This window comes from Tachyglossus aculeatus, chromosome Y4, assembly GCF_015852505.1.
Source record: "Tachyglossus aculeatus isolate mTacAcu1 chromosome Y4, mTacAcu1.pri, whole genome shotgun sequence".
NCBI lineage: Eukaryota > Metazoa > Chordata > Mammalia > Monotremata > Tachyglossidae > Tachyglossus > Tachyglossus aculeatus.
The window spans coordinates 2742281-2755901 of NC_052096.1; the positions used below are offsets into that span (position 1 = coordinate 2742281).

Consider the following 13621-nt stretch of genomic DNA (forward strand, 5'->3'; position numbering starts at 1 on the left):
AGTGGGCTCCCAGGGTAAAAGGGGGAGACGGAGAGCAAAACCAAACATCCTTCATTTCTCTGTGCCTCAGTTACTCCTGACAGCCTGATCACCGTGTCTCCTCCCCAGCGCTTAGAGCAGTGCTTTGCACGGAGTAAGCGCTTAACAAATGTCATCATTATTATTATTATTATTAGTTCCGGGAGGGGGAAACGGGTTAGGGGCCGATGGGGCGTGGTTTTCCCGGGGGCCAACGGTCTCCGGGCCAATGGGCAGGGAGGGGAGTGGCTCTCGCAGGGACCGGGGCTCGCCCTCCATCCCGGGTTGCCCAAATCTTCCTGCCGGCCCCTCTCCTCCTCCTCCTCCTCTTCCTCCTCCTCCTCCTCCTCCCTCTCCGGCCATCCCTTCCCCCCAAATTCGCACGCCCCCCTCCCAGTGATCCTCGCCCCCCCAGCAGCCCCCCGAGGCCCCCCAACTCCAGGACCCCAAGACACCCCCCTCCCCGCAACCTTTCCAGTCTCCCCCGACCCTCTCCTCCTCCTCCTCCTCCTCCTCTTCCTCCTCTTCCTCCTCCCCCCCGCCGCGATGCCATCCGGTTTCCAGCAGATCGGGACCGAGGTAGGAGGTCCCTGCGCGGGGGAGATGGGGAGGACTAATAATAATAATAGTAATGGCATGTGTTAAGCGCTTACTATGTGCCAAACGCTGTCCTAAGCACTAGAGTAGATGCGAGGTGATCAGGTTGGCCCACGTGGGGCTGGCAGTCTTCATCCCCGTTTTAATAATAATAATAATAATAATGATGGCATTTATTAAGCGCTTACTATGTGCAAAGCACTGTTCTAAGCGCTGGGGAGGTTACAAGGTAATCAGGCTGTCCCACGGGGGGCTCACAGTCTTCATCCCCACTTTACAGATGAGGAAACTGAGGCCCAGAGAAGTGAAGTGACTTGCCCAAAGTCACCCAGCTGACAAGTGGTGGAGTGGGGATTTGAACCCATGACCTCAGACTCCAAAGCCCGGGCTCTTTCCACTGAGCCACGAAGTGGCTTGCCCAAGGTCACACAGCAGACAAGTGGCTCGCAGTCTTAATCCCCATTTTACCGACGAGGGAACTGAGGCACGGAGAAGTGAAGTGGCTTGCCCATCTTAATCCCCATTTTACCGATGAGGGAACTGAGGCATGGGGAAGTGAAGTGGCTTGCCCAAGGTCACGCAGCAGACAAGTGGGATTAGAACCCACGTCCTCCGAGTCCCAAGCCCGCTGTCTTTCCCCTCCTAGACTTGTTGGGTAGGAGCCGTCTCTAGATGTTGCCAACTTGGACTTCCCAAGCGCTTAGTCCAGTGCTCTGCACACAGTAAGCGCTCAATAAATACGATTGATTGATTGATTGATTGACAGGGACCGTCTCTATCCGTTGCCGAATTGTACTTTCCCAGCGCTTAGTCCAGCGCTCTGCACACAGTAAGCGCTCAATAAATACGATTGATTGATTGATAGGGACCGTCTCTATCCGTGGCCGAATTGTACTTTCCCAGCGCTTAGTCCAGCGCTCTGCACACAGTAAGCGCTCAATAAATACGATTGATTGATTGATTGATAGGGACCGTCCCTATCCGTTGCCGAATTGTACTTTCCCAGCGCTTAGACTGTGAGCCCACTGTTGGGTAGGGACTGTCTCTATATGTTGCCAACTTGTACTTCCCAAGCGCTTAGTACAGTGCTCTGCACACAGTAAGCACTCAATAAATACGATTGATTGATTGATTGAGTAGTCCAGTGCTCTGCACACAGTAAGCGCTCAATAAATACGATTGAATGAATGATTGATTAGTCCAGTGCTCTGCACACAGTAAGCGCTCAATAAATACGATTGAATGAATGATTGATTAGTCCAGTGCTCTGCACACAGTAAGCGCTCAATAAATACGATGGAATGAATGAATGAATTTCCACTCAGCCACGGGGAGACCCCCCCCCCCCCCCGCCCAATTTTCCTTGGAGGACGCCATGCTGTGGGTCCCATCCCGGGATGGGGGCTATTTATACTCCGACGGGCGACCGCGTGACCCCCTCCCCCTCCCCCCAGCTGGCCCCGGCCCGGGCCCGGTGGTCGCAGGGGTCTTGGGCTGTCATCATCATCATCATCAATCGTATTTATTGAGCGCTTACTGTGTGCAGAGCACTGTACTAAGCGCTTGGGAAGCCGGAGGACCCCGAGTCCAGCTCCGGGTTGGCAGGACCGGACCCTTCCTAGGCCGGGCGGGAGGACTTGGGGGGACTTGGGGGACGCCCCAGGATCATCCATCATCATCAATCATATTTATTGAGCGCTTACTATGTGCAGAGCACTGTACTAAGCGCTTGGGAAGTACAAATGGGATGGGAAACCACGCGGCTGGTGGCGGGAGGGGAGGGGAGGGGGCCCCCAGAACCGGGGGTCTGCCTCCGCCTTTTAGACCGTGAGCCCACTGTTGGGTAGGGACTGTCTCTAGATGTTGCCAACTTGGACTTCCCAAGCGCTTAGTACGGTGCTCTGCACACAGTAAGCGCTCAATAAATCCGATTGATGATGATGATGATGATGGGAGCCAGATCAGCTGGCTGGAGGGGGGCGGGAGGAGCCCCCCCAAATAAAAATAAATAAAACAAATGATGGCATTTGTTAAGCGCTTACTACGTGCAAAGCACTGTTCTAAGCGCTGGGGAGGTTACAAGGTGATCAAGAGAAGCAGCGCGGCTCAGTGGAAAGAGCCCGGGCTTTGGAGTCAGAGGTTGTGGGTTCAAATTCTGACTCCGCCACTTAGCTGGGTGACTTTGGGCAAGTCACTTCACTTCTCTGGGCCTCAGTTCCCTCATCTGTCAAATGGGGATTAAGATTGTGAGCCCCCCCGTGGGACAAACTGATCATCTTGTAACCTCCCCAGCGCTTAGAACAGTGCTTTGCACATAGTAAGCGCTTAATAAATGCTATCATCATTATTATCATCAGGTTGTCCCACAGATGAGGGACAACCAAATCCCAAATCCGGGAAGCAGCCCCCCGCGGAGAGCGGGGGTCTCGGGGGCAGGAGGCAGTGTGGTCCACCGGATAGTCCACGGGCTTGGGAGTCAGAAGGACCTTCGTTCTCATTCCGCCTCCGCCGCTGGCCTGCTGTGTGACCTTGGCCGAGTCATTTCACTTCTGTGGCCCGTGACCTCCTCTGTACAATGGGGATGAATAATAACGACGGCGTTTGTTAAGCGCTTACTACGTCCTAAGTGCTGTGAGCCCCATGTGGGACAGGGCCTGCGTCCAAACTGAAGAGGCAATAGGGCTCAGTGGAAAGAGCCCGGGCTTTGGAGCCAGAGGTCGTGGGTTCGAATCCTAGCTCCGCCACATGTCTGCTGTGTGACCTTGGGCAAGTCACTTCAATCAATCAATCAATCAATCGTATTTATTGAGCACTTACTGTGTGCAGAGCACTGTACTAAGCGCATGGGAAGTACAAGTTGGCAACATATAGAGACAGTCCCTACCCAACAGTGGGCTCACAGTCTAAAAGGGGGAGACAGACAACAAAACCATACTAACAAAATAAAATAAATAGAATAGATATGTACAAGTAAAATAAATAGAGTAATAAATATGTACAAGCATATATACATATATACAGGTGCTGTGGGGAAGGGAAGGAGGTAAAATGAGGGGGATGCCTCAGTTCCCTCATCTGTAAAATGGGGATTAAGACTGTGAGCCCCATGTGGGACAACTTGATGTCCCACAACAGCCGACGTCCTAGAGGGACAAGCCCCCTTCCCCCTTCTAGACTGTGAGCCCACTGTTGGGTAGGGTCCATCTCTAGATGTTCCCAACTTGGACTTCCCAAGCGCTTAGTCCGGTGCTCTGCACACAGTAAGCGCTCAATAAATACGAGTGAATGACTGAATGTATCCCCCCCAGCGCTTAGAACGGTGCTTTGCACGTAGTGAGCGCTTAACAAATGCCAACGCTGTTATGATTATTATTATCCCAGCGCTTAGCACAGTGTCTGGCACGTTGGAAGCGCTTCATCCCATTAAAAAAACAAAAGGAGGGGAAGGGCCCGGGGTGTCCTTGTGTTTGCCCGGTGGCGGGGTCCCCCCTGTTGGTCCCCCTCCTGCCCCCGGCCCGGTTCCAGCGGTCACCCCCCGCCCAGCCCCCAACGGGGCCCGGTGGGAAGGGGCAGGCGGGCCCCGGGCTCAGGTTTCGGGCCGAGACAATCTGTGCTGCCAGTTCTCGGGCCCACCCACCCCATCCACCCCCTCCTCCTCCTCCTCCTCCTCCTCCTGTCCCTCACGCCCCCTATTCCTTCCCCACCCCCCACCCGGTGACCTGGGGGCAGCCGACGTCCAATCAATCAATCAATCAATCAATCGTATTTATTGAGCGCTTACTGTGTGCAGAGCACCGGACTAAGCGCTTGGGAAGTCCAAGTTGGCAACATCTAGAGACGGTCCCTACCCAACAGTGGGCTCACAGTCTAAAAGTCCTAGAGGGACAAGCCCCCTTCCCCCTTCTAGACTGCGAGCCCACTGTTGGGTAGGGTCCGTCTCTAGATGCTGCCAACTTGGACTTCCCAAGCGCTTAGTCCGGTGCTCTGCACACAGGAAGCGCTCAATAAATACGATTGAGTGAATGAATGAATGAATGAAAGCCCCCCTTCCTACCTCCCCCGATTCCAGAAGCCGTCTAACAGTAGAGTGGGACCGGAGAGATACTCTGAGCCTCAAACGGAGAGACCCCTCCCCACCCCCTTTGCTTTCCCATCCCTTTTTTTTGGCGGGGGGGCACACACGTGGAGCTGAATGAAAACATGTGATCGATCACACACACACACACACACACACACACACACACACACACGCGGGCGAGCAGAGATGGTAGAGAAAGGGAAATCAATGCCCCAAGGTCAAAGATGCGGGAAGGCCTGGGATCCAGGCATCCGGGCTCCCAGCCCTCCGGCCACTCTCCCCTGCCCCCCGGGGGGGGTCCCGCCCCCGACATCCCTCCCATCTCCCCCCTCCCCCCCCCTCCGCCCGTCACCCTGACGCCAGAAACATTGCGCGGTGCGTGTCCACCCCGGCGTTCAGTACGGCGCTTGGCCCCGGAAGGCACTTAGCGGATACCGCAGTTATTATTGCTCGGTGTAGGGGGGTGGAAGGACCCCCACCCGGCCCTAGGACTCGTGTGTGTGTGTGTGTGTGTGTGTGTGTGTGTGTACGTTGGGGGGCGGAGGGGGGGGGATGGAGAAAGCAGGGTCCGAGGTTTGGGGGAGGGAAGAGGTCGGAGGAGGCCGGGGAGCCGTTGGGAAGTGGGATCCCAGGATCCATCAGCGGGTTCGGCTGTTTATGCCTCGGGCCGCGTTAGTTTCCAAATAAGGGCGAGTTTCCCGGGCCTGGGCTGGGCTGGGCCGGGCTGGGCCGTCCTGCCCTTCGGAGGAACCCTTGGCGGCGCCGCCGCCGGCCTGGGCCCCGGGCATGGGCTCCGGCCCCACATATCTCCCCCTCCCCGTCCCACCCTGGATCCGGCCATCCTAAGGGGCCCCCCCACCCCCAGCCCTTCCCAGCCTCCGGGCTCCTCCAGCCCCCTGGAAACTCTGGTCCTCCTCCTCCTCCTCCTCCCTATGCCCCGGACTTTCTCTCAATCTCTCTCTCTCTCTCCCCCATCTCTCTTTTCCCCTTTTACTCTTCCCTTCTCCTCTCTCTTTCCCCCTTTCACTGTCTCCCTCATCCTTTCTCTTTTCCCCTTTCACTCTTCCCTTCTCCTCTCTTTTTCCCCCTCTTTCATTCTCTCCCTCATCCTTTCTCTTTTCCCCTCTTTCACTCTTCCCTTCTCCTCTCTTTGTCCCCCTCTTTCATTCTCTCCCTCATCCTTTCTCTTTTCCCCTTTCACTCTTCCCTTCTCCTCTTTTTCCCCCTCTTTCACTCTCTCCCTCATCCTTTCTCTTTCTCCTGTCTTTTCCACTCCTTCTCTTTTGTTCTTTCTCTATCTCCCTTTCTCCCCCCACTTTTCTCTCCCCCCTCCTTTCTCTCCCTCTCTCCTCTCTCCCTTTCTCTCTCTCTCCCTTTATCCTTCTCTCTCCCCATCTCTTTTCCCCTTTCACTCTTCCCTTCTCCTTTTTCCCCCTTTCACTCTCTCCCTCATGCTTTCTCTTTTCCCCCCTTTCACTCTTCCCTTCTCCTCTCTCTTTCCCCCTCTTTCACTCTCTCCCTCATCCTTTCTCTTTCTCCTGTCTTTTCCACTCCTCCTCTTTTGTTCTTTCTCTATCTCCCTTTCTCCCCCCACCTTTCTCTCCCCCTCTCCTTTCTCTCTCTCCCTTCCCCTCTCTTTCTCACTCCCTCTCTCCTCTCTTCCTTTCTCTCTCCCCAGCATGGATAGAGCCCGGATTTAGAGTCAGAGGACCTGGGTTCTACTCCCAGGTGCCCGACTTGCTGCTGTGTGACTCTGGGCAAGTCACGTCACTTCTCTCAGCCTCTGTTTACTCCACTGTAAAATGAGGATAAAATACCTGCTGTCCTTACTTCTTAGGCTGTGAGCCCCATGTGGGAGAGGGATTGTGTCCAATCTACCTACAGTACATCAACCCTAGAATTCAGTACAGTGCCTTGTACATAGTAAGTGCTTACCAAAAGCCACAAGTCTCTTCTTCTTTTCCTTCTTCTTCCTTCTCCTTCCCCCTCTCCTTTTCCTTCTTCTGATAATGATGATGATGATTATTAATTATTAGGAGGGGCAGCCCCCCCGGCAGAGGGTTACAGGGACCCTGGTCCTCGCCGTCTTCTCAGCTGTGCTTGGCTCCCTCCAGTTTGGCTACAACATCGGGGTGATCAATGCACCGCAGAAGGTGAAGTATGGGGTGGGGGGGGGCGGAGGGCGGTGCTCGGCACGGGTCCCCTCTGACCCTCTGACCCTCCCCTTGGCCCAGGTGATCGAGCAGAGCTACAACAAGACATGGCTGGGGCGGCAGGGCCCGGGGGGTCCCACCTCCATCCCCCCGGCCACGCTGACCACACTGTGGTCATTGTCCGTTGCCATCTTCTCCGTGGGCGGCATGATCTCTTCCTTCCTGATTGGGATCATCGCCCAGTGGCTGGGCAGGTAGGGGGGGCGGGGCCGGGGGCGCGGGTGGGCTGCGGGGGGGGCGGTCCCTGGGAAGGCTCACCGGCTCCCCTCCCTGCCCCGGTCCCCCCCGCAGGAAGCGGGCGATGCTTGTGAACAACGCCCTGGCAGTCCTGGGCGGGGGGCTCATGGGGCTGGCCCCGGTCGCCGCCTCCTATGAGATGCTCATCCTTGGACGCTTCATCATCGGGGCGTACTCAGGTACATCCCCTCCGCACCCCAGATCCTCCCCCTGCCCCCCACTACCGTTCCCTCCGCACCCCGGTTTCTCCCACCGGACCCCGAGGGCCCACTGCCATCCCCTCCGCATCCCAGTTTCTTCCCTGGACCCTGAGGGCTCCCCACCTCCCACACTGCCATCCCCTCCGCACCCTAAATCCTCACCCAGCCTCCCCACCCAACGCCAACTCCCTGCTCCCACGTCCTGGTCCCTGAGGACCCCCTCCCTTTACATCTCCCCTCTCCCCGACCACCTCTTTGCCCCACTGCTCCACCCCTCCGCCTCACTTCAATCAATTGTATTTATTGAGCGCTTACTGTGTGCAGAGCACTGTACTAAGCACTTCAGCCCCTCTCAGCCCTTCCCCCCCCCACTCCTCGTGCCCCTTTCCCCCCTTCAGCTCCCCCTTCAGTAACCCCTCATGCCCCTTCCCCCCGCCAGGGTTGACCTCAGGGCTGGTGCCCATGTACGTGGGGGAGATCGCCCCGACCCATCTGAGGGGGGCACTGGGCACGCTCAACCAGCTAGCCATCGTCATCGGCATCCTCATCGCCCAGGTAACCATCCTCCTCCCCTACCAATCCCCTCGGGGGGTGGTACCAGCCCGAAGGGACTGGCCAAGAAGGAAAGTGGGGGGCGGACCGGGAGGAGGAGTGGGCTGCACCTCGCAGCCCTCCCCCTCAGATCCCTCTAGACTATAAGCTCCTTATGGACAGGAAACATGTACTAATTCTGCTGTCTTGTGCTCTCTCAAGCGCTTAGTACAGAAGCAACATGGCCTAGTGGCTTGGACCCAGGCCTGGGTTCTCAACTGACTCTGCTACTTGTCTGCTGGGTGACCTTGGGCCAGACACTTCACTTCTCTGGGCTTCAGTTCCGTCAGCTGTAAAATGGGAGTTGAGACTATGAGCTCCATGTGGGACAGGGAGTGTGTCCAATCATATTAGCTTGGATCTACCCCAGTGCTTGGAACAGTGCTTGACACAGTAACTGCTTAACAAATGCTATTCTTATTATTATTACGGTGCCCTGCACATAGTAAATCCCATGGGTCGATTGCTTGATGGCTGGATTTCCTTGAACCCCTTGCTGCCCCACGTCCCCCTTGTAGGTGCTGGGCCTGGACTCCCTGCTGGGCACGACGGACTTGTGGCCTCTGCTGCTGGGCTTGACCGTGCTGCCTGCTGTGCTTCAGCTGCACCTCCTGCCCTTCTGCCCCGAGAGCCCCCGCTACCTCTACATCAGCCGCAACCTCGAGGGCCCCGCCCGCAAGAGTAAGGCCGGACCACCCCCACCCCTCCCCTCCCTCCCCTGATCCCCGCCACCCTCCCCCCTCACTTCCAGGCCACCCCCTACCCTCCTCCCCATCCCCCCATGCCCTCCTCCCCAAGCCCTTCAGGCCTCCCCCTGCCCTCCCCCCATTTCTGCCATCCTCCCCCCACCTTCCCCCCACCGCCTCTGCTCTCCTTCCCAAGCCCCCAGCCTCCCCTTCCCTCCTCTCCAATATTTCAGTCCTCCCCCCCACCCCCGTCTTCCCCCTCCGCATCTCCATTTGTCCCCCATCTCCTCCCCAACCCTGCCCACCCCCTGCCCTCTTCCCTATCCATCCCCTCCAGCCCTCCCCTTCTCTCCTAGGCAGCCCTCCAAGTCTTCCCCCATCCCTCCTCCTCTTCCCCATAAGTCCTTCTCAGCTTTCTGTCCCATCGCCAGCCATCCCCCTCACCCTCCTCCCCAGCCCCGCTATCCCCCACCCCCCACCTGCCCCCCAAAACCAGTTACCCTGAGGCCATTCAAACTCTCCTCCGGTCTCCAACCTCCTGTTTCCCCCCAAGTCCCCCTTCTCCCTCCTCAGCTCCATCCCCCCCCAATCTGACCTCCTGAACCCTCGACCCCCCACCCCAGCACAGCTCGTGTGGCCCTGGGTACAGCGGGCAGCGGCACTGGGTGGGAGGGCGGGACAGACCCTCTGCCCCAGGGACTGGTCTAGACCCTGCCCTATTAGCCCCCATCACGGCCACAACCAGGTCGCCGGAGCCTGAGAAGCAGTGTGGCCTAGTGGAAAGAGCCCGGGCCTGAATGAATGAATGACCTGGGTTCTCATCCCAGCTCCACCACTTGTCCGCTTTGTGACCTTGAGCATGTCACTTCACTTCTTTGGGCTTCAGTTCCCTCATCTGTAAATCGGGGATGAAGTCCGTGAGCCCCATATGGGCCATGGACTGTGTCCAACCTGATTAACTTGGATCTACCGGGGTGCTTAGTACTGCGTTAGGCACATAGGAAGGGCTTAACAAATACCATGTAAAAAATAAAAGTCATTTCTCCGTGCCTCAGTTCCCTCACCTGTAAAATGGGGATTAAGACTGTGGGCCCCACGTGGGCCACGGACTGTGTCCAGCCTGATTACCTTGCATTTATCCCAGCGCTTAGTACAGCGCCTGGCCATTGGAAGCGCTTAACGAATACCCTAACAAAAAACATTCTGGGAAGGAAGGGGGATTAGAGAGGGCATGGGGAGTCAGATACAAATACCATAAAGGGGGGGAGGGGGCAGAAGTTTGCGAGGGATTCTCCCCCCCACCAACTTCCCCGTCCCTGCCAACCCCCCGCCGGCTGACTCCCCAGGCCTGAAGCGTCTGACGGGCTGGGCGGACGTGTCCGGGGCCCTGGCGGAGCTGAAGGAGGAGAAGCGTCAGCTGGAGCGCGAGCAGCCCCTGAGCCTGCCCCAGCTGCTCCGTAGCCGCATCCACCGCCAGCCCCTGATCATCGCCATCGTCCTCCAGCTCAGCCAGCAGCTGTCCGGGATCAACGCTGTGAGCTCCAGCAGGAGGACCGAGGCGGAGACGCGAGTTGGGCGGGATCTAGGGGACGGGACGCCCGCACCCACTGCGCCGTGGGGAGACACTGGCCGAGGCAGCCCCCGGGGTCCCGGAGGGAGGGGGATGGCTGGTGGGTGACAGTGGGGGAATGGGGTGAGTCAGGTGAGGGGACAAGAAGGAAAAGGGGGTGGGGCAGACCTGAGGAGGATGGGGTGAGGCCACCCACAAGCAGAGGGGGATCTGGGAGATGGGTTGCGGGAAGGCGCACTCCTCCTCCACCTTTCCCTCCCCATCTTCCTCTCTTCCTCCCCATCCTCCTCTTCCTTCCCTCCCCCTGCTCCTTTCCCTTCCCCTCTTCCTCCTCCCCTTGTCCTTCCACTCTCACTCTTCCTCTCCTTCCTCCTCCTTCCCATTCCACTCTTCCTCCTTCTCCTCCTCCTGTTGCCAGGTCTTCTACTATTCAACGAGCATCTTTGAGTCGGCAGGGGTGGGGCAGCCAGTTTACGCCACCATCGGGGCCGGTGCGGTCAACACGGCCTTCACCATCCTCTCGGTAACGGCCCCTCGGGGACCCCCGCCCTCAATTCTCCCCATCCTAACCATTCCCCCGGCCCCCGGTCCACTCAGGAACGATGGGGACGAGAGTAGCGGTAATAACTATTCCGGTATTGTTGGGCGCTAATTATGCGCCGGGCACTGTACTGAGCGCTGGGGTAGATACCGGTTAACCAGGTTGGACCCAATCCCCGTCTCACCTGGGGCTCACAGTCTAGGGTGGAGGGAGAAAAGGTATCAGGTGTCAGAGCTGGGATTAGAACCCAGGTCCTTCTGGCTAAGGGGACCAGACCCCTTCCCCACCACCAGCCTCCCCCCGGGGGTGTGCTGCTTTCGCACCCGGGCCGTCAGCAGTCCCTCCGCCCCCCGAGAGATCCTGGGCATGCTGTCTCCCGACGCCGGTTAGAATAATGATGGCATTTCTTAAACGCTTACTATGTGCCAAGCACTGTTCCTCCCTGCCTCCAGGTGTTTCTGGTGGAGCGAGCGGGCCGGCGGACCCTCCATCTCCTGGGTCTGGCTGGCATGTGTGGCTGTGCCATCCTCATGACCGTCTCCCTGCTCCTGCTGGTGAGGGCGTCAAACGGAAAGAAAGAGGCCTTGAATGAATGAATGAATGAATGAATGAATGGCTGGGGGTGGAGGAGGGAAGTGGGCTCTCTGGCCCTCCAGGCCCTAAAGGGAAGGATGGGAGGCAAGATGCCCATCCATCAGTTAATTGATCAATCAATCGTATTGCCTAAGTGAAGCATCCAGAGCAATAATTATAACGATGGTATTTGTTAAGCGCTTACTAAGTGCCAGGCTTTGTACTGAGCGCTGGGGTGGCTAGAGACAAATCAAGTCCCTGTCTCATTCCGGGGGGATCACAGTGTCAGTCCCCATTTTACAGATGAGGTAACTGAGGCACAGAGAAGTGAAGTGACTTGCCCAAGGTCGTCCAGCAGACGAGTGATAGAGCCAGAATTAGATCCCATGGTGGGGGGGGGCTCACAGTCTCAGTCCCCATTTTACAGATGAGGTAACTGAGGCACAGAGAAGTGAAGTGACTTGCCCAAGGTCGTTCAGCAGACAAGTGTAGAGCCGGAATTAGAACCCATGACCTTCTGACGCCCAGGCCTGGGCTCTATCCGTTATGCCGTCCTGTTTCTCTAAACACTTGGGAGAGTACAGTGTAACACAGTTGGGAGACACATTCCCTGCCCGCAAGGAGCTTATGTACGGTCTAAAGGCGGGGCAGACAGACATTAATATAAACAGTAATTTACGTCTGGAACGGCTCCCAGAAACTCTGGGGACAAGATGCTCCTCAGTGGGCTGGCCTGGACTTGTACGCCGGCGCTGTCGTTGTTGTTATTTGTATTGGTTAAGCGCTTACTACATGCCAGGCTCTGTACTACTCGCTGGGGCGGATACAAGCAGATCGAGTTGGACACGGTCCACGTAGGGTTCACCGTCTCAATCCCCACTTTACAGCTGAGGTAACTGAGGCACGCTGCAAGGAGACAGCCCCAACCGGTGCCCCGGGAGGTGGGCGGGAGGGGGTGCCCCACCTACCCTCACACCCTGCCCATCCCTCCCGCCCCGGCCCCAGGAGCGGGTACCGGCCATGAGCTACTCCTGCATGGTGGCCATCTTTGGCTTCGTGGCCTTCTTTGAGATCGGTCCGGGCCCCATCCCCTGGTTCATCGTCGCCGAGCTGTTCAGCCAGGGGCCCCGCCCCGCCGCCATGGCCATCTCCAGCTTCTCCAACTGGACCTGCAACTTCATCGTGGGCATGAGCTTCCAGTACATCGCGGTGAGCCCCCTCACCCCCCGGGGCCCGCTCTCCTGGACAGAGGAAAACCGATCAATCGGCCGATCGTACTTAGAGCGCTTCCTGTGTGCGGAGCACTGTACTGAGCGCTTGGGAGAGTGCCGCACAACATGAGACACGTTCCCTGCCCACAGCGAACTTGCCATCTAGAGGGATGCCAGAATTGGGGGAGCGCTCGGGATCGGGGGGTGAAAGTTCCCGGGCGAAGCGTTGGGGGAGAGATGGGGGACGCTGGTTCCCATCAGCTACCTCCTGGGCCACCCCCCGAGTCGGCTGCTGCCTCTTCCTCCTCCTCCCCGCAACCCCCAGGACGCATGTGGGCCCTACGTCTTCCTCCTGTTCGCCGTCCTCCTCCTGGTCTTCTTCCTCTTCACGTACGTGAAGGTGCCCGAGACGCGGGGGCGGACGTTTGACCAGATCGCGTCTGGCTTCCGCCGCACGCCCTCCCTGTTGGACCAGGAGATCAAGCCCAGCACGGAGCTGGAGTACTTGGGCCCGGACGAGAATGACTGAGGAGCCGCCGCCGCCGCTGCCGTGGTGGCGGAGGCCACGGGGGAGCAGCCCCTCCCCGACCCTTCCCTCCCACTCCCTCCCTCTGAAGCACTTTAACCTTCTCCGCCCGAGGTCCGATGGTCCTGGACCAGGGTGGGGGGGGTCTCCCCTCCTGCCAGTGTCCCCTCCCCAGCGTGGAGCCCGTTGGTATTATTTATCTCTTGTGGTTGTGCTTTGAATTTAAGCTTAGGCCCCGATCTGCCCCCACCGACTCACCTCCCCGCAACACGCCATGCCCTAATCATTTGCCCGGGGCCCCCGACCCTCTAACTAAAAGATGGGCGGTGGGTGATGGGAGAAGGGGGGACACGGACCCCTAAGTCTGGGGATGTTCACCCAGACCAAGGGGAGTGGAGGAGAAGGGGGAAAGAGATTAAGTCTCGGACCCCCCTCAAATCTGAAGCCCCACTCCCTCTCTGCCATTTCTCACTGTTGGGAAGTTACAGGAGTCGGGGGTGGAGGGGAGGTGGGTTGGGGGCTCAATCCCTTGACCCCATGGGGCTGGGCGGTGGGCAGGCTCGGGGGGCGGTGGGGGTGG

The 13621-nt window shown here is 58.1% G+C and overlaps 1 protein-coding gene across 1 annotated transcript; it reads left to right on the top strand.

The window, feature by feature from the left end:
• The first annotated feature begins 518 nt into the window (after window positions 1-518).
• On the top strand, window positions 519-13533 carry SLC2A4 (solute carrier family 2 member 4). The gene is made up of 11 exons (XM_038768585.1): window positions 519-597; window positions 6730-6846; window positions 6928-7100; window positions 7198-7322; window positions 7783-7898; window positions 8453-8615; window positions 9967-10154; window positions 10609-10713; window positions 11184-11285; window positions 12310-12513; window positions 12841-13533. The coding sequence occupies exons 1-11, from the start codon at window positions 565-567 to the stop codon at window positions 13042-13044; spliced, it is 1530 nt and encodes a 509-aa protein (XP_038624513.1). The 5' UTR covers window positions 519-564; the 3' UTR covers window positions 13045-13533.
• Window positions 13534-13621: the final 88 nt, after the last annotated feature.